A 21,845-nucleotide genomic window follows, 5' to 3' on the forward strand; every position below is an offset into this window, starting at 1 on the left:
TGCTTTTTGAAAAAATAAAGAAAAATAAACATGATGCGAGTTCTGCCTACTCTGTGTCAGTGAAGTCAATTCTGAAACGTGTCCGAAAATGAACGGTAACTCAGCGAATACTCAGTCGAATACTCAACAATATAGTGTAGCAGCAAATAAATACAGATATAAACTTAATATCACTCAAATTAAAGGGGTGATGAACTGAGAAATCAAAGTTTCCTTGAGCTTTTGACATATAAGAGATCATCATACTATAATAATATCCTGTAAGTTTCAGAACTGAAAACTACCTTGTTAGTCCAATAAAAGCTTTTATAGACATCAGGCTCAGCAAACGACTCGTTTTTCAAAGTGGGGAACTATGACGTCAAAGAGGATAAAACACCGCCTCCACAAAAGAAGATAAACGCCTACTTCAACATGGCCTGTTTAGCCCTGCCCACCGATTCGCCCAAACATGCTAAATAACATAGGACGACATGATAATTGCTACCGGATCGAGCTACTTACAAGCAATAAACATGCTGTTGACTAAATATTGTGCAGTGCCTGTTTGTGGAAGAAGACAGTCATAAGCTTCCTTCGGATTCCAGCATGGTTAAACTTTATTAAATCAGTCAATCACAATTTCCCGACACGGATCTGCCAGCAACATGTAAGTAACCATGTGTACTCTAATGCCTGATCTGCGATCAGTGATTTCGGTGTAATTATTCAAGTTCAGATATTTCTCTTAAAATCATTCAATACTGTTTATGCATCAGTGACTAAACGATCAACTTCACATAATTTCTCGTAGTATTATGAAAATAATCTTTTTTTAAACTGTTATTAAATTATATAGCCTACAGAAAGCGATCAAAGAACGATCCCTTTCGCCCAAGCTGTCAATTAAACAGCACAGCGCGAGCCGCAAGAGCTTATCTGGATACTTACCAAACTCGTGATGAAATAATGACACTGTTACACTACACAACGAAGCTCTTACTGTGTACTCACATCGTGTTTGCATTGTAATTTGGTGTAAGCATTTGTGAGAGTGCAAAAATTGCGTTGCAATGATAAGATCTTTATTCACGCGATCAACAGACTGTCTGTCATCTGCTCAGTGCTCATCATGCTGCAACCTTTCATGTGATGGAATAGATTTAAATATAATGCTTATAACGATAACGATACTTTTCACGATTTGTTAATCTCGATAGCTGTAATAGTAAAAACGTAGTAAAAGTTTTCGAGAGAGTTCATGTAATACTAGCTATTTCATTGCAAGCATGTCAGCCAATCACAGCAGTGGGCGTTAACACTGAAGTCTCACAGCAGACACGCCCCTTAAAACGGAGCGTTCAAATCTGAGGCAGAAATCAGGCTTGGAAAAATGGCTTTTATTTATAAATTATGACATTTTTTTATGTAAAAATCATACTAACATTATAAGGGCACCCCAGGCAACATTATAAAATAATAAAACAATCCAGTTCATGACCCCTTTAAATAGATAGCTATTACAGATATTACAGATAGATATTACAGACGCTCACATCCACACATAAACACACCACTGACGTCTTCACTTCCAGGTGAAGAAGCTGTCAATCAAAAACTCAGTAGCCAATGAGAACACACTGTCCCTAGCCCCGCCCCCACGAGAGAAATGTGTCAGAACGGTGAACGAAAACTCAGGCAGCGTAAACGAAAACTCTGGAAGCGCATTTGTAAGTTCAGATCAGTGATTGAAATATGAGAAATAGTTAGCAAAACATGCAGTGCATTAAAAACGAAGTAAAAAAAATGCCTGCGATTTATTCTTTTTCAGTTTCAAAGATATTTTATTCAGTTTCAATTTATATTTTCATTAGTTTCTTGAAAAGCTACGTTCATTATTATTGGCACAAGAATAACTCCATATGAATGCAGCATTAGCCTAAACGCGATACATCCTCTGGACTAATCAGAATTCTCTCTCTCACCCTCAAATCACTCGCGCGTATCGTGCCAGACGCTCAATTCACGCGTTCGCACTGTGCTAAACGCCTCATTCGTGCCACAGGACCTCCAGATGCGGGTAAACTTGTCTTTACATTGACTTAACATGAAAATAACTTGTGCCAGACACTCTATTCACTTCAATAGCGCGTCCGCACCGCGCTAAATGCCTCATTTGCGCCGCAGGACCTCCAGTCTTTACATTGACTTAACATGAAAATCACTTGCGCCAGACACTCTATTCGCGTTTAGTGTGAACGCCACTCACTCTCTCACTCACACAAGGTCATGTCGTGATTTGTTTTATTTAAAGTGGACAATGGTTCTACTTTTTATGAGTTCGACACTTTTCTGAATGCCAATGTATTTATTACTGACTGACATTTTTTTTTTAAAGACAAACCATCAATTTTTTTAAAAAATTGATGGATTTATAGCGTTTTGAAAAAAAAACTTTGAATTTATCAACAATTTTGTTGTTTGATTTAATAATCATTGTTCAACGTGTTCAGACTGAGTCATAAAAACATTTTAACAGGATAAATTGAATATTCACAAAATGTGTGGGTCTAGGTAAAAAATGTAATTTTCCTGAAAACTACTTAAATGGATTTATAGCGTTTTGGAAAAGAGCTCCTCATATATAGCCTATATATAAATAATTAAAATAATTAAATGTTAAATTATGCACTCACAAAATGCATGTTCTCTTTTGCATACAGCGTAATTAGTGTAACATTTAATTAAAGCATATATGTATATATATATATATATATATATATACACAGTGAGGAAAATAAGTATTTGAACACCCTGCTATTTTGCAAGTTCTCCCACTTAGAAATCATGGAGGGGTCTGAAATTGTCATCGTAGGTGCATGTCCACTGTGAGAGACATAATAAAAAAAAATCCAGAAATCACAATGTATGATTTTTTAACTATTTATTTGTATGATACAGCTGCAAATAAGTATTTGAACACCTGAGAAAATCAATGTTAATATTTGGTACAGTAGCCTTTGTTTGCAATTACAGAGGTCAAACGTTTCCTGTAGTTTTTCACCAGGTTTGCACACACTGCAGGAGGGATTTTGGCCCACTCCTCCACACAGATCTTCTCTAGATCAGTCAGGTTTCTGGGCTGTCGCTGAGAAACAAGGAGTTTGAGCTCCCTCCAAAGATTCTCTATCGGGTTTAGGTCTGGAGACTGGCTAGGCCACGCCAGAACCTTGATATGCTTCTTACAGAGCCACTCCTTGGTTATCCTGGCTGTGTGCTTCGGGTCATTGTCATGTTGGAAGACCCAGCCTCGACCCATCTTCAATGCTTTAACTGAGGGAAGGAGGTTGTTCCCCAAAATCTCGCAATACATGGCCCTGGTCATCCTCTCCTTAATACAGTGCAGTCGCCCTGTCCCATGTGCAGAAAAACACCCCCAAAGCATGATGCTACCACCCCCATGCTTCACAGTAGGGATGGTGTTCTTGGGATGGTACTCATCATTCTTCTTCCTCCAAACACGTTTAGTGGAATTATGACCAAAAAGTTATATTTTGGTCTCATCTGACCACATGACTTTCTCCCATGACTCCTCTGGATCATCCAAATGGTCATTGGCAAACTTAAGACGGGCCTTGACATGTGCTGGTTTAAGCAGGGGTTTAAAAAAAGTTTAAAAAAGATTCTTTTGGGAAACGCAGTCAAGATCAGTGTGTGATAGTAACGCCTGATTGCCACACTAATGTCATGTGGACTGTTGCTGTATGTCTTTGTAGATTGTCTGGCTGTATGGTGACAGAGGAAGGCTGTGGTTATGTGTCTTCATCTCTGAGTTCAAACCCCTCACACCTGAGAGAGCTGGATCTGAGCTACAATCACCCAGGAGATTCAGGAGTCAAGCTGCTCACTGATAAACTGGAGGATCCAAACTACAGACTGAATAAACTCAAGTATGTATAGCATGAAGAGTTGATTAAACAACTCCAAAAAACAGCATTTCAATCTTCATTTATTACTCATATTACTAAATTTGCAAACATTCTTATTGAGAATTTACAGAGGTTTAGATCTAGTTATGCTATGGGCTGTTGAATGCTTCACTCTGATTGGCTGACGAACATTATAAGGTGTGCAATTATTTACAGTAAACGGACAGGTAAACTAGTTCTACGCAGGTCTTGACTGCATTACAATTCTATATCACTTTGCAAAATGATCTCAGTTATTTCAGAGGTCCTGACAGCCTACAACAGCAAAATAACCAAAACCCACAAAGAAAATATAACAAACAACAGGATATTAATCACAAACCATTTTCATGATTTTCCTACAAAATACATTTTTATTCACTTTATCCCGCTCTCCCATAAAAACCCACACTCAGAGTACAGACACACACACTCTCCCATAAAAACCCCCACACAGAGTACAGACACACACACTCATACAAGTGCACAGAATTTTGTTGTCAGCGCTGCCCTGAGATTTCATCAGTAAAATAGTTTTGCAACTTATGTAGAATGTCTGAAAGGGGGCCTGTGTTAGGTGAGGTACAGTGGGGTGACGCATGTGCACATACCCGACTTTTCTTATTTCAAAATATATTAATTGGCATTCTGAGCAGATACAACATCTTGTATATATAAAAATTAAATGAACCACAGCTCTGCTTATCCCTAATGCCCCAAGTACAACAACACTACACATACAATACATATAACAATAAAAATACTATAAGTGTAATAGTTAAACAATACAATAAGTGTACAAAATAATAAAATACAATGCAATATAAAGAAAAGGATTATATATACAGTATATATATATATATATATATATATATATATATATAGAGAGAGAGAGAGAGAGAGAGAGAGAGAGAGAGAGAGTTTATCCTCATCTGCGTTTTCAAGTGTGAGATCAATGTTTCATCAAACTGTGCTGGGCGCATATATAGGAGGAATATACTAAATCTATTTAATAATCCCACTCTATTTCAAGTATAGTGAACCCCAGCTCTTGTTCCCAAGTATTTTTAAGTGAAATAGAGTCAAGTCAAGTCAAGTCAACTTTATTTATATAGCGCTTTTCACAATACAGATTGTATCAAAGCAGCTTCACAGTATTAAATAAAATAGTACATCAGTGTTTGTTTCTGGTGTAAAACATCCACGTTTGGTAATGCTGATCAATAGCACTGTTGAATCGATTAATCAAATTAAGTATCCCCAACTGAGCAAGCCAAAGGCAACAGTGGCAAGGAACCGAAAAACTCCATCAGGTGACCTAATGGAGAAAAAAAAAAAAAAAACCTTGGGAGAACCCAGGCTCAGTCGGGGGCCAGTTCTCCTCTGGCGTTTATGAAGTAGAGACCGGATTTAACTGTAAGATTAAAATATTATATGAACGCCTGGCTGAAGAGATGCGTCTTTAATCTAGTTTTAAACTGGGAGAGCGAGTCTGAGCAACGAACAGTATCAGGAAGACTATTCCAGAGTTTTGGAGCTAAATGTGAAAATGCTCTCCCTCCTTTGGTGGATCTGGATATCCTAGGTATGACCAAAAGCCTCGAATTTAGTGATCTTAAAGAGCGCGATGGATTATAGGGCGATAGAAGATCCGTTAAATAAACTGGAGCTAAGCCGTTTAGGGCTTTATAAGTCAGTAGCAATACCTTGTAATTAATACGGAACTTTATAGGTAACCAATGTAGTGATGATAAAATTGGTGTTATATGGTCAAATTTTCTTGATCTAGTAAGAACTCTAGCGGCGGCATTTTGGACTAACTGTAGCTTGTTTATTGAGGATGCAGGACAACCAGCTAATAAAGCATTACAGTAATCTAGTCTCGAGGTCATGAATGCATGATCTAACTTTTCTGCATCAGAAACTGATAGCATATTACGTAACTTAGCAATGTTTCTAAGGTGGAAAAAGGCTGTTCTTGTAACATATGAAATATGATTTTCAAAAGACAAGTTACAATCTAATATAACACCCAGGTCTTTTACTGTAGAGGATAAAGTAACAGGACACCCTACTATGTTAAAGTTGTATTGTAAGAGGTTTTGTGGGCGTTTTTTTGAACCGATAAGTATTACCTCTGTCTTATCTGGATTTAATAAAAGAAAATTGCGCGTCATCCAATCTTTTATATCTTTAACACACTCTGTCAATTTGGATAATTTAGCGTTTTCATCCGGCCGTGATGAAATATATAGTTGAGTGTCATCAGCATAACAATGGAAACTAAGTCCATAATTCCTTATAATATTTCCAAGTGGCAGCATATATATTGAGAATAATAGAGGGCCTAACACAGATCCTTGCGGCACTCCATAGTTTACTGAAGTTATGATCGATTTTTCTCCATTTAAATAGACAAAATGGTAGCGGTCTGATAAGTATGATCTGAACCAGCTTAATGCTTGTCCTTGAACACCAGTATAATTTTGTAGTCGATCTAAGAGTATTGTATGATCTATAGTATCGAACGCAGCACTAAGATCAAGTAAAACGAGTATTGAGATACAGCCTTGGTCAGAAGCTAAGAGTAAATCATTTGTGATTTTAACGAGCGCAGTTTCAGTGCTATGGTGCGGCCTGAACCCAGACTGAAACTTTTCATAGATGTCATTTGCTGACATAGCTGGCACGTCATCTTGTAAGAAAGAGCCCAGTTGGGCAGACACAACTTTTTCTAATATTTTGGACATAAATGGAAGATTTGAAATGGGTCTATATTTTGCTAGGTTATTTGGGTCTAATTGTGGTTTCTTAATGAGTGGTTTTATAACTGCCAATTTAAATGTTCTTGGAACATAACCTAAAGATAAAGACGAGTTAATAATATTGAGGAGAGGCTCTTCCACTATAGGTAACACTTTTTTCAATAGTTTAGTTGGTATGGGATCTAATAAACATGTTGTTGTTTTAGAGGAAATGATAAGTTTATTTAACTCTTTTTGTTCTATAGTTGTAAAGCACTGTAATTGTTCTTGAGGGGTGATAATCGAGGCTGAGTTATAAGGCGCGATTGAGGATTGAACGTTTACAATTGTGGATCTGATGTTTTCTATTTTCTCAGTGAAAAAATTCATGAAATCATTACTACTAAACTGTAACGGGATATTTTGTTCAGGAGACATCTGTTTATTTGTTAGTCTAGCCACGGTGTTAAATAAGAACCTAGGATTGTTTTGGTTGTTTTCTATTAGTTTGCGGAGGTGCTCAGCCCTGGCCGCTTTTAGGGCCTTTTTATAGCGTGACATACTGTCTTTCCAAGCGATTCTAAAAACCTCTAAATTAGTTTGTTTCCATTTACGCTCTAAATTACGGGTTTCTCTCTTTAGAACACGAGTAGTATTGTTGTACCATGGTGCTTTAATTTTCTCTCTGACCTTTTTTAGTCTCATAGGTGCAACAATATCCAATTTTCCAGAGAGAATGGTGCTCATAGTGCTGGTTAGTTCGTCTAGTTCATCTGTTTGTTTGGGTTCAGGCAGCAGCTGAGATAGATCCGATAAGCAATTTGAAAAATTATCTATGGTGGATGGAAGGATTGTTCTGCCTAATCGATAACGTGGCGCAGCATGATATATTACCGGGGTATGTAATATGCAAGTTACCATGTAATGGTCAGTTACATCATCACTTTGTGGAATGATATCTATATCGGTTAGATCGGTTCCATGTGATATAATTAAATCGAGTGTATGATTAAGACGATGAGTTGGTCTGGTAACGTTTTGCTTAACCCCAAAGGAGTTTAATAAATCTATAAACGCAGTCCCTAACGTATCATTTTGATTATCTACGTGTATGTTAAAATCTCCAACAATTAATACTTTATCGACATTGACCAATAGATCTGAGAGAAAATTTGCAAATTCTTTTAGGAAATCAGCGTAAGGCCCTGGTGGTCTATATACGGTAGCCAAGGCTAAAGATAATAGGGATGTTTTTCTATCATCTAAGAGCGTAACATTTAGTACAAGTACTTCAAATGAAATAAACTTATAACCCGTTTTCTGAGTAACATTGAGAATATCTCTATAGATTGTTGCAACACCGCCGCCACGACCAATCAGACGGGGCTCGTGCTTATAGGAGTATCCTGATGGAGTAGACTCATTTAGACCGAAATAATCATTTGGTTTAAGCCAGGTTTCAGTAAGGCAAAGTACATCGATGCTATTATCTGTGACTATTTCATTTACAATAACTGCCTTAGGTGTGAGTGATCTAATGTTTAAAAGACCTAGCTTTAGAAATTGTTTTTGTTTATTAATAGCAACATTTTCTGTTTTAATAACAATTAGATTTTTCCTAGATCCTGCAGTAGATTTATTATTTGATCGCACTAAACGAGGAATAGGCACAGTTTCTATGCAATGTTCTACACTAGTATTTATATCAGTTAATTTGGTGCAGCAGAGACTATGATTTGGACTTTTGGTTACTAGTCAAAAGGTATTTAACATTTTGGAGATGTTATCTGACAGAAGATCCGCTCCGAATCTGCTTGGGTGTAAGCCATCAGCACGGTAAAGCCTGGGACGCTCCCAAAACAGATTCCAATTATTTACAAAGGGCAGTTTCTGCTCATTGCCCCATAACGTTAACCATTCATTTAGCGTGAATAATCTACTAAACTTGTCATGTCCTAGACGGTACGTGGGAAGCGGTCCTGACACAATGATCGTTGTTTCAGGCGATGTGCTGCGTACCGTCTCGATCAGATTCCTGAAGTCTTTCTTCAGAACTTCCGTCTGGCGCAGCCTGATGTCACTCCCGCGTGCAATACCAAAGTTCTGACGCGCTCGTTATCGTTCAGAATATCGGGAACGCGAGCAGCGATTTCAGAAACACGAGCACCAGGAAAGCAGTGACTGTGCACCTTATTTTTACCTGATGTAGCATGGACGTGCCGAACAATGGAATCACCGATGATCACAGCATCGCGTTCTGTTTCGCGAAGAGGGGAGAAGCGGTTTTGTGTGGATAACTCAAAAACCGGGAGGGTCGGAGAGGGTCTTGGTCTAGACCTGACTCGCGTCTTCCGCTGCGGAAATATCCAGGCTTCGTGGTGGCGTGTTGGAGCCGGAGTGAACGAGACCATGGCTGATCGCGACCTTGGCGCTTGGGACCGATGCCGAGTAACGCACGGAGTAGACGAGGCCGGAATCAGCGGGTTAGTAACATTAATCTCTGATTTGTGAGCATCGGCGCGTGATGTTTCAAGAGCCAAACGCCGGTCTATCAGCTCGGCCTGTCTCACTAAAAGGTCGTGGATCTGTTTCTCAACAGCTTCCAGCTCAGACTGCACCGCGTGCAGCTCAAATGTGTCCTCACCTGCACCAAAAGGTAGACTACATACATCTGATATATTCGCCATTTTAACAGATGGACAGTAAGTTAGCAACGACACTACCAGTGATGCTATCAATTAATACTAATTTCTGACAAACGTCTTAGATATAATCCGTCTTTTTAGTGGTACGGGTGTAGAGTAGACGCACGATAGGTGAAAAATGTTTGTAAGTGAGTGTTGAGAAGACGCGTTCAGCCATGATCCCCGGGAGTAACCTATAAGAGTATCCAGCGTTGGATCACTAACAGGCTTGAGACACGTCTGCTCAACAGTCCGCGTTGTAACTATGAGGTTTGAGCAGTAGTGCTTCTCAGTGAGGAAAAGTAGAAAATGTTTGTTGTAAGTAAGTTTAAAGAGTAAAATCAAGAATTATAAATCAAATCGATGGAGCTCCAAAGACAACAACGCGTTCAGACGTAGAGGGGTGAAGATTTAATTTTATAAACATCAATTAAAGAATCAAGAAGAATTCTAAAGATATCTGTGTGTTTTCAGGGATGAATACGCCTAGATATCTGAATCCTTCCTGAGCCTATGTTGGGAAAGTGTCTCAGCTGCTAAATTGATAGGGAACAATTAGCTCTTTTGAAGATACAATTTGTAACCAGAGTTTGCCAAATTATTTAAAAATCTCGAGGATTGGCAGTAATGATGAAATTTGGTTAATTATAAATAAAAGAAGGTTGTCTGCATAACTGGACAGTTTATAAGAGGTTCCAAACTGGGTAATGCCCTGAAACTTTTTTTCTCACTTTTCTCACACTTGACGTGTGCCTCGATGAAGGGGATAGGCTTTAGAAATTGTAGCATTGGTTTGCACAGATGCTACAGGGGAGGAGTATAGTAATCAAATCGATGATATAAAATTGGAGCTGAAACCAAATTTATTTAAACTCAAAAACAAATACTCCCACTCTACCCTGTTGGATGCCTTCTCAGCATCAAGAATGGTATTAAAAAGTCTTCTGGTATTATTAAATGAGTGTCTCCCAGTCATGAAACCTGTCTGGTCAGGGGAAATAACAGCAGGCAATATTTGCTGAAGGCGAAGGGCAAAAACCTTAGATAAAATTTTATAGTCCACATTTAACAATGAATTTTGTCTGTAGCTTAAGAAAGATAAAGAACCATTGTGTTTTGCAGTAGCTACAATGTAATGGATGCCTAAGACATGGTTGTTGGGAGCCGGCCTGAAAGAAAGGCCTCATTATATACTCTTTGTAGAATTGGGGCTAAATTGGGGCTCAAATACGATGGTAAAAGCATCAGGGCCAGGATATTTGCCATTCTGAAGTGAATAATTGCCTCTTGTACTTCTGTGGTAGACACAGGCCTGCCCAAATCATTTGTGGAGCCATCGTTAACACAGGGGAATATTAGTTGATCAAAATGTTTGGGCTATTCCAAAATTTTGAGTTACATTCTGAGGAAAAAGGATTAGAATAGTATTTTGAAAATAATCTAATTAATTTCCTCTTGGTCAGAAACTTCCACCACTAGAAGATTTAATTTTAGAGAACAGTCTAGATGCACGGACAGTTCAAGATTGAAAATGCAAGTGATTTGCCAGCTTTTTCACCAAATAAAAATAATGCTGCCTAACACTTTGAACGATTTGTTTTTATTTGATATAAATCTTTAAAATGTTCTGCAAAAGTGTTGTTTATCTCTCTAGGATTAGTTACTAAGTCTTTTGTAGGTGAATAAATATTATCAATAATAGCCCTAGCTTCACTTTGTCTGAGTTGTAAAGCCAATAACTTACTGGGTCTTGGCCCATAAGAATTCTGCCAGACTCATATGCATAATGAATCCAGCCTTTCTTCAAAGCAAATCATTTAGTTTAGACTAATATTAGACTAATATAGAAAGAGTTCTTTAATACATTTTCAACAGATCTTAATCATTTTCTCTTCAACTTGATGGTTTTGGAGAGGCAAATTTGTTCTAATTCCTCAATTTGTAACTTTCATACTTTGTTTAAATTTGATGAAAAAGAGATAACAAAATCTCCAATAAAGCCTTTTGTGGCCATCCATACCATCATGTGATTATCCATGCTATTAAGGGTTATGTTCAAAAAGTCTTTCAACTTATCTTTGAAATCTTTTAAAAACCCAGAATCTTGTAGTCAAGTCAAGTCAAGTCAAGTTTATTTATATAGCGCTTTTCACAACACATGTTGTATCAAAGCAGCTTCACAGTAATAAATTAGAACAATACATCAATGTTTGTTTCTAGTGGAACGTCTATGTTTGGTAATGCTGATCAATAGTATCGTTGATTGATTAATTAAATTAAATATCCCCAAATATCCCCAACTGAGCAAGCCAAAGGCAACAGTGGCAAGGAACCGAAAAACTCCATCAGGTGACCTAATGGAGAAAAAAAAAACCTTGGGAGAACCCGGGCTCAGTCGGGGGGCCAGTTCTCCTCTGGCGTTTATGAACTAGAGGTCGGATTTAACTGTAGGATTAAAAGTATTATATGAATGCCTGGCTGAAGAGATGCGTCTTTAATCTAGTTTTAAACTGGTAGAGCGAGTCTGAGCAACGAACATTATCCGGAAGACTATTCCAGAGTTTTGGTGCTAAATGTGAAAATGCTCTCCCTCCTTTGGTGGACCTAGATATCCTAGGTATGACCAAAAGCCTCGAATTTAGTGACCTTAAAGAGCGCGATGGATTATAGGGCGATAGAAGATCCGTTAAATAGACTGGAGCTAAGCCGTTTAGGGCTTTATAAGTCAGTAGCAATACCTTGTAATTAATACGGGACTTTATAGGTAACCAATGTAGGGATGATAAAATCGGTGTTATATGATCATATTTTCTTGATCTAGTTAGAACTCTAGCGGCGGCATTTTGGACTAACTGTAGCTTGTTTATTGAGGATGCAGGACAACCGGCTAATAACGCATTACAGTAATCTAGTCTCGAGGTCATGAATGCATGAACTAACTTTTCTGCATCAGAAACAGATAGCATATTACGTAGCTTAGCAATGTTTCTAAGGTGGAAAAAGGCTGTTCTTGTTACATATGAAATATGATTTTCAAAAGACAGGTTGCAGTCTAATATAACACCCAGGTCTTTTACTGTAGAGGATGAAGTAACAGGACATCCTACTATGTTAAAGTTGTATTGTGAGAGGTTTTGTGGGTGGTTTTTTGAACCGATAAGTAGTACCTCTGTCTTGTCTGGATTTAATAAAAGAAAATTATGCGTCATCCAATCTTTTATATCTTTAACACACTCTGTCAATTTGGATAATTTAGCATTTTCATCTGGCCGTGATGAAATATAGATTTGAGTGTCATCAGCATAACAATGGAAACTAATTCCATGTTTCCTTATAATATTTCCAAGTGGCAGCATATATATTGAGAATAACAGAGGGCCTAACACAGATCCCTGTGGCACTCCATAGTTTACTGGAGTTATGATAGATTTTTCTCCATTTAAATAAACAAAATGGTAGCGGTCAGATAAATACGATCTAAACCAGCTTAATGCTTGTCCTTGAACACCAGTATAATTTTGTAGTCGATCTAAGAGTATTGTATGATCTATAGTATCGAACGCAGCACTAAGATCAAGTAAAACTAATATTGAGATACAGCCTTGGTCAGAAGCTAAAAGTAAATCATTTGTGATTTTAACGAGCGCAGTTTCAGTGCTATGATGCGGCCTGAATCCAGACTGAAACTTTTCATAGGTGTCATTTTCTTGTAAGAAAGAGCCCAGTTGAGCGGACACAACTTTTTCTAGTATTTTAGACATAAAAGGTAGATTTGAAATGGGTCTATAATTTACTAGATTATTCGGATCTAATTGTGGTTTCTTAATGAGAGGTTTTATAACTGCCAGTTTAAATGTTTTTGGAACATAACCTAAAGATAAAGACGAGTTAATAATATTGAGGAGAGGCTCTTCCACTACAGGTAACACTTCTTTCAATAGTTTAGTTGGTATAGGATCTAGTAAACATGTTGTTGTTTTAGATGAAGTAAAAAGTTTATTTAACTCTTTTTGTTCTATAGTTGTAAAGCACTGTAATTGTTCTTGCGGGGTGATAATTGAGGCTGAATTATAAGGCGCGATTGAGGATTGAACGTTTACAATTGTGGTTCTGATGTTTTCTATTTTCTCAGTGAAGAACTTCATGAAATCATTACTACTAAACTGTAATGGAATATTTTGTTCAGGAGACATCTGTTTATTTGTTATTCTCGCCACGGTGTTAAATAAGAACTTAGGATTGTTATGGTTGTTTTCTATTAGTTTGCGTAGATGCTCAGCCCTGGCCGCTTTTAGGGCCTTTTTATAACGTGACATACTGTCTTTCCATGCGATTCTAAAGACCTCTAAGTTGGTTTGTTTCCATTTACGCTCTAAATTACGGGTTTCTCTCTTTAGAACACGCGTAGTATTGTTGTACCATGGTGCTTTACTTTTCTCTCTGACCTTTTTTAATCTAATGGGTGCAACAATATCCAATGATCCAGAGAGAATGGTGCTCATAGTGCTAGTTAATTCCTCAAGTTCATCTGTTTGTTTGGGTTCACTGAGCAGCTGAGACAGATCCGATAAGCTGTTTGAAAAATTATCTATGGTGGATGGAAGGATTGTTCTGCCTAATCGATAACGCGGCGCAGCATGATATATTACAGGAGTACGTAATATGCAAGTTACCATGTAATGGTCAGTGACATCGTCACTTTGTGGAATGATATCTATATCGGTTCGATCGGTTCCATGTGATATAATTAAATCGAGTGTATGATTAAATCGGTGAGTCGGTCCGGTAATGTTTTGCTTGACCCCAAAGGAGTTTAATAAATCTGTAAACGCAGCCCCTAACGCATCATTTTGATTATCTACATGGATATTAAAGTCTCCAACAATTAATGCTTTATCGAAGTTAACTAATAGGTCTGAGAGAAAATCTGCAAACTCTTTTAGGAAATCAGCGTAAGGCCCAGGCGGTCTATATACGGTAGCCAAGGCTAGAGATAATAGGGATGTTTTTCGAACATCTAAGAGCGTAACATTTAGTACAAGTACTTCAAATGAAATAAACTTATAACCCGTTTTCTGAGTAACATTGAGAAAATCTCTATAGATTGTTGCAACACCGCCGCCACGACCATTCAGACGGGGCTCGTGCTTATAGGAGTATCCTGCTGGAGTAGACTCAATTAAACCGAAATAATCATTTGGTTTAAGCCAGGTTTCAGTAAGGCAAAGTACATCGAAGCTATTATCTGTGACTATTTCATTTACAATAACTGCCTTAGGTGTGAGTGATCTAATGTTTAGAAGACCTAGCTTTAAAAATTGTTTTTGATTACCAATAGCAACATTTTCTGGTTTAATAACAATTAGATTTTTTCTAGATCCTGCAGTAGATTTATGATTTGATCTCACTAAACGAGGAATAGACACAGTTTCTATGCAATGTTCTACACTATTTATATCAGTTAAATTGGTGCAGCAGAGACTATGATTTGGACTTTTGGTTACTAGTCAAAAGGTATTTAACATTTTGGAGATGTTATCTGACAGAAGATCCGATCCGAATCTGCTTGGGTGTAAGCCATCAGCACGGTAAAGCCTAGGACGCTCCCAAAACAGATTCCAATTATTTACAAAGAGAAGTTTCTGCTCATTGCACCATGACATTAACCATTCATTAAGCGCAAATAATCTACTAAACTTTTCATGACCCAGTCGGTACGTGGGAAGCGGTCCTGACACAATAATCGTTATATCAGGCGATGTGCTGCGTACCGTATCGATCAGATTCCTGAAGTCTTTCTTCAGAACCTCCGTCTGGCGCAGTCTGATGTCGGCCCCTCCCGCGTACAGGACCACGGTTCCGACGCGCTCGTTCAGAATCTCGGGAACGTGAGCAGCGATTTCAGAAACACGAGCACCAGGAAAGCAGTGACTATGCACCTTACTTTTATTTAACGTAGCGTGTACGTGTCGAACGATGGAATCGCCGATGATCACAGCATCGCGTTCTGTTTCGCGAAGAGGGGAGAAGCGGTTTTGTGTGGATATCTCGAAAACCGGGAGGGTCGGAGAGAGTTTTCTTGGTCTAGACCTGGCTCGCGTCTTCCGCTGCGGAAAAATCCAGGCTTCGTGATGGCATGTTGGAGCCGGAGTGAACGAGACCATGGCTGATCGCGACCTCGACGTTCGGGACCGATGTTGAGGAACGCACGGAGTAGACGAGGTTGGAGTCAGCGGGTTAGTAACGTTAATCTCTGATTTGTGTGCCTCGGCACGTGATGTTTCAAGAGCTAACCGCCGATCTATCAGCTCGGCTTTTCTTACTAAAAGGTCGTGGATCTGTTTCTCAACAGCTTCCAGCTCAGACTGCACCGCGTGCAGCTCAAATGTGTCCTCACCTGCACCAAAAGGTAGACTACTTACATTTGATATATTCGCCATTTTAACAGATGGACAGTAAGTTAAGTTAGCAACGACGCTACCAGTGGTGCTATCAATATTAATACTAATTTATGGCTTAAGTCTTGGATATAATCCGTCTTTTCAGTGGTACGGGTGTAGAGTAGACGCACGATAGGCGAAAAAATGTTTGTTTGTAAATGAGTGCGGAGAAGACGCGTTCAGCCGTGATCCACGGACGTAACCTATAAGAGTATCCAGCGTTGGATCACTAGGCTTGAGACGCGTCTGCTCAACAATCCGCGTTATAACTATGAGGTGAGGAAAAGTAGAAAATGTTCGTTGTAAGTGAGTTTAAAGAGAAATCAAGAATTATAAATCAATCGATGGAGCTCCAAAGACAACAACGCGCTCAGACGCGACGCATGCGCATTCGAGAAGAGATGTAGAAGAGAATTTGTAGAAGAGATATATTAAATTGCCATCTTGGAGATCTATCATGTGAGCAGTAAATACACTTGGTCAGCAGCGGGTTGTGGTCAGATATTACAGCAGGAAGGATTGTGATGCTCTCAAAACACATCCTGAATTCACGAGATCATAGAATATAGTCTATTCTGGAATGTGTCTGATGCCTCGAAGAGAAGAAAGTGTAATCTCCAACCAAAGGATTCTGAACATGCCATACATCTATGTTAACCACTGAAAAGAAATAGCATCAAAAACTTCTGGGGCAAAGACAGAAACAAAAGCTATTTTCTTGCCCTGGATGCTTGTACAGAAATAGCTCAACCTGCCATATTTATCATTTAATTTCTCAATAATAAGAGGAAGGTTTCGTTTAATGAGTATAAGAGACTAGCCTGGAAGCCAGCCGAACTTAGCCCCGCCCACACAATTTTTAGGTTGGGAAGTTCGGTCTGGACTTGATCCATTGAGGAGCTATTATGCCCGAACAAAAATTGTTCGGACCAATCAAATTGTCAGGGCGGGCTTTATACGATGATGGACAGATGAGCAACGGTAACGCAATCATCCACGTCATCAAAGAGTGCTTGGGTTGAATCATAGGGGTTGAATTCGTTTACAACAAAGATGACTGCCGCTGGAGAATTGAGATTTCACGAGTCCACACTTACAAATAAGTCAGATAGAATAGATGCATATTTGGCGTGCTGTCCGAGGAGAGGCTCCGAGCTCGGTATTCGGCCCGAACCCAAAGTACTCCCCCCGTATTCCAGGCTGTGGAAGAACAAGCCGAGAGTGAGTGGAGGGATGCTGAAAACTGTCAAGGAATGTTAGGTGAGTTGACAGAGAATAAATATATGCTTCCTCTCATGCTGATAGGGTAGACATGGTAATTGTTTGATGAGAAGCTGATTGGATTGATTATTTGACCGTCCTCTTCCCGAACTTTATGAAACATCATGTGTAGATTCCGCCATCGTGTCTGTTATAGAAGATATCGACAGCGCATTCATTTTAAAAGAGGAACAGAGAACCGCGATCAAGGCATTTGTCGATCGGAAACATGAATGAAAAACATACTTCACTTACTCCGTTGCTCTAATTGGTTGTACGTCTATCCAATTGAGTGCAGAGGCATTTTTTTCCTGGTTCGGTTGAAACACGCCCCATAATCACAGCCCAATGGAGCAGTATCAGACTCACATTCTGACTAAAATCTGAGTATGACGACGTCAGGCTAATAAGAGACCCTTTGGTTTTTGTTTCATCGCTGGACTTGAAACCAAGAGCGCTTTCTGAAGAGTAAAAAGCTAACTCTGTTGTGTGCCGGCGTCCCTTTGTCACGTGTTACATCATGACGGAGCAAAAATCAGGATTGGATTAATTTCTAAGGGCGTTCCAAAAAATGTCTTAGTCGACACAGATCGAGTTCTGTTAACCTGTTAACCGTTGCCAGAGCGCGGGCGCACTGAAGCGGTTTTATTTATATATAGTTCAAAGTTACTATCAGATTTAATGTTATACCTTGACAAACTATACATCATTAAAAAGATATAAGACTCAAGTTTCAGAATTTGACCACTATTGTATTCTGAGAAACTTATAGCGACAGTTATTTCTTAATTTGTGTCAGGAGTTATGAAATGAAAAAATGAGTCGATACCTTTGATATGAATTATGCGCGTCAGCCGCTTTCATTCATAAAAAAACTCCTGTGCCGTCGTCATGACAGCGATACACAAAACAACGTCCTTCTAGGCTTTAGCTCAAAAATGTGCAGATTTGGAGAAATATTGATATATTCTCATAGGTTTACATCAGATTTCTATAGACAGGAATAATATTTCTTGAATTTATACCCAAATGCGTCGATGTAATCATTATGAGCGTTTGCATACTCTGTTAATGTGTTTTCAATTCATACCAATAGCCTGAGGGCGCCCTCGCCGCCCTGTGCACAGTATTAGAACATGAAGAAGTGCCATAATCATGTGACAATCCAGGAAGCCTCGAACACACACACAGCTAACAAGAGATCGCGCTGTAACTATGGCTGTAACATGCAGATACAGACATTTTGAAGACAATAAACATGTTTGCTATGATATTTGAGTTACCTGTGTTTTTCAATCCATGCCAGGTATTTCCATAATAATAGATTATATTTATAATGTAATGCTAATCTATATAGAATCGTTGTGCAGAACACTATCCAATAGTATATTTTCTGTCTGATTTTTTATCTGAAGCCAAATTAGATCACAGAAAATTATTTAAAATACTCGATTTGCTTTATAAAGTAAGTTTATAAGCACAAACATGGTTTTAATCTCATAAATTGTCGTGTATTGATGGTGTGCTAAGCTAACATGCTAGCTATCCCTAGGTGCACCTGCCACCTAGAAGTTATATTTTTATTATTTTTTGAATGCTTACTGAAATGTTTCTTTATTCAAAAAATGCATTTGATACAGTTTAAAATGTAAGGGTGAACTTTGAGAAAAGAAATTAGTGACTGAAACCATATGAATAGCCTGTGAATAGCCAGTCGTTAGTAACTATAATGCAGACAAAAGAAATGCATATTTACAGCCATAACCAGGCTGGAAAGGTGTGAATGTGTGCAGGGGGAGACTGAGACTGAATGGGGCTCGTTTGCACCACAAAACAATAAAGACAATATACTGGATAGATGGTTAGAAGATGGCAATAAAAATCAGTAGCATTTTAGCATCAAATCAAAATAAAGTCACATGACATGGTCTTGAAAAACATTTCACTAAATACAGAGTTTTGGACTTATTATCTTAAGATTTTAACCCCCTGAGGTCGACGGTATCGCCGGCGATACCAGCTCGCTTTTTTTTCAGTTCAGTTCAAAAGAAATTAATTTTGCTCTGTGGACTTTGATATTACAAGCAAGTTTCATACATCAATCGATTCTGTTAAATGTGTATTATTTTTGTGTATACTCACAATAAAAACAAAGTGTTGTGCTTTTTGCCAAATAAAGAAAAATAAACGTGATGCGAGTTCTGCCTTCTATCTGTCAGTGTAGTCCATTCTGAAATGCGTCCGAAAATGAACAATAACTCAGCGAATACTCAGTCAAACAGGCAAACAGACATACAGGCATGAAGCTTGAATTCTCTTCTCTTAAATGAAGTAATTTATATAAAAAACAAATATTCTCATCTTGTGAAATCTGTATTAAAAGAGAGCGATTCTAGTCGACCTCATTACAACTAATTCAAATGTAATGTGACTCCGCCTACGGAGAGCGCGCGCTATTCAAACGCAAATGAATGAGGCAATCCGCGCAATCCTGTGAACGCCCCCATATCAGCTCGAGAAACACAAGTTTATTCAGATCATTACTTTAACACCGTCTCGTAGCGCTGTGAGGAATAACAATAATGAAAAAAGTACCTCAGAAGCGCGGGTATATCGAGGAGCGAGCTGAGGAATACTGTAAGTTTTTTTTTCTTCTCACATGAATCGGGTTTCTGTTTATGAATGAATGAACGGCAGAGATGCGCGCTGTTTCGCAAAAAGACAGTTTAAATTTAAATTGCGTCTCTGTGTGAATGAATGATGATGTTTTAGCAAACTGTATTGCCGTACTGAGTTGAGTAAAAATCGACAGAAATATGTTGAAATAAAATGTAGGCTATTTGTATAAGCAACGTTTTAAACTGAAAATTAACATTTATATGCCCTAATATTTCATAAAAACAACGTTACAGTCAGGCGTTTCTGTTTGTGTATGAATGTTTCGGTTTTAGCTAACTGTATTGCTACACTCAGTAAATATCGACTAAAATATGTTGAAATAAAATGTATTTGTATAAGCAACGTATTAAACTGCAAATTAACATTTATATTTCTTATAATAAAAATGAAAGACCTATGTTACAGACATCATTTCGTTGATTAGTTTTGGATAGATTATACATTTTTAATGTAAAATATCTGCCACCTCAAATAAGCTTTCAAATAAGTTTGCCAATATTTGCTTATGTTAAATATATGTTTTGTCAAAAATAAAGTTATCAAATAATCAATCAAATCCTTAACTTTGAAATATGTATGATAAAATGTATACTTTAGTTTTTACAAAGAAAGATTACACTTTCTTTGTAATTGTAACCTTTTTAATAAAAAAATATATTTACAAGGTAGATGTAAACAAACTATTAAAAGGTAAATATAAGCCTTTTCTTTAAATAACTTTTATTGTGTTTTATTATTGACAAATTTGGGGAGAGGATAAATATTCCAAAACTGAAAATACAGTATGAGAATTAACTGCACAATTACTAGACATGTTTTCCTTGGATATTATAGGCCAAATTGCAAGCACAATATGTGGAAAAATAAAAAAGAATTGAGATGCTTCCAACTGATGCTCTTGCATTCTTGTGGCTCAGTGACTCACCTGAATGAATGGCTAATTAAGTATGCAGGCCCCATTGTCTCCTCAGTTGTGAACCACTATATATGCATGACCGTTGACGCCCACTCCGCATATGGCCTTTCCAAACAGAAAGTGCTTTGCAAAATTCAAATCAATGTATTGTGTTATGTGAATGATAAGGCAGGGTGATTTTCACTTCATTTTGAAGAAAAAACACTAGGCAATGACATCTTTTAGACAAAAGTCTTATTGGCACATATTTAGAATGTGTTTTATGGCCTTATTTCAGAAACTTTAGTTTTTAGTTTTTTCAATAACCATGCATAAACATTATTCTCTCAAAAATGCAGACGTGTACATTCTTGTTGCTCACATTTCATGGTAGCCCTGTTTGTGCTAAATAGTGTGTAATTTTTTTTGCCATTAATATGTTTATAAGCAACTGAAAAAAGCAAAAATGTCAGGGCATGTCAGAACATCTCAAGGACCCCAAAAACACCTTAGACCCCAGAGGGTTAAACATAAAATGTTTAGACATGTGGCATTAGCTGTAGTGCATTTCTAGATTGCTCCAGTGCCAACTTCAATTTTATTTTCATGAGGATATTTCATAAAAAATAATTTCTAATAACTTTACAAAACTTTGAAGCTATTTATAACAATTTTTGTCATTATGACAATAATTAATTCTACATTTACAATAAACTGCCAGGTGTCAGCTTTCAAATGAGATTATACTTGTGCTTTTAGTACAAAGGGTTCATGAACTGTATCTGTTTCAGTTTGGGTATGTCATTTCTTGGGATTTTTCAAAAGTGGGGTTGCAGCTTAACAGGTTAAAACACTGTTTGCAAATTTCATGCACTCTTTACTCTTTTTGCAAAACTCTAAACAAATTCTCACTCACTAAAATACATTTCACACTGTGAAACACTTATGTTTTAAAACGCTACACACAGGCAGGCAAAAGTTAAACACAACTACAACACATTTGTCATTTTTTACACACGACTCAAAATTGTTCACACTTATTTCTAATGATGTGACTAAACCAACTTTACAAAATACAAGTCAGTTCAGAGCCAAAACTGACTCAAAATGTTGCACTGAATGTATATATACCAACAATGGATGAAAACAATATAAGTGGTAGAGGAGGAAGAGTGTGTGTGTAAGAGGAGGACGAG

The 21,845-nt window shown here is 37.8% G+C and overlaps 1 protein-coding gene across 1 annotated transcript in view; it reads left to right on the forward strand.

Annotated features, from left to right (window-relative positions):
- LOC308689337 (NACHT, LRR and PYD domains-containing protein 3-like) overlaps positions 1-21,845 on the forward strand; it is a gene marked incomplete at its 5' end in the record, with an annotated part of 111,844 nt that overhangs the window by 70,567 nt on the left and 19,432 nt on the right. The window contains one exon of the mRNA XM_081362988.1: positions 3,756-3,929. Coding sequence (XP_081219114.1) covers positions 3,756-3,929 — 174 coding nt within the window. The remainder of the gene's footprint in view (positions 1-3,755; positions 3,930-21,845) is intronic.

The sequence above is a fragment of the Scardinius erythrophthalmus genome (assembly GCF_964197995.2).
Source record: "Scardinius erythrophthalmus genome assembly, chromosome: 4".
NCBI classification, from domain to species: domain Eukaryota; kingdom Metazoa; phylum Chordata; class Actinopteri; order Cypriniformes; family Leuciscidae; genus Scardinius; species Scardinius erythrophthalmus.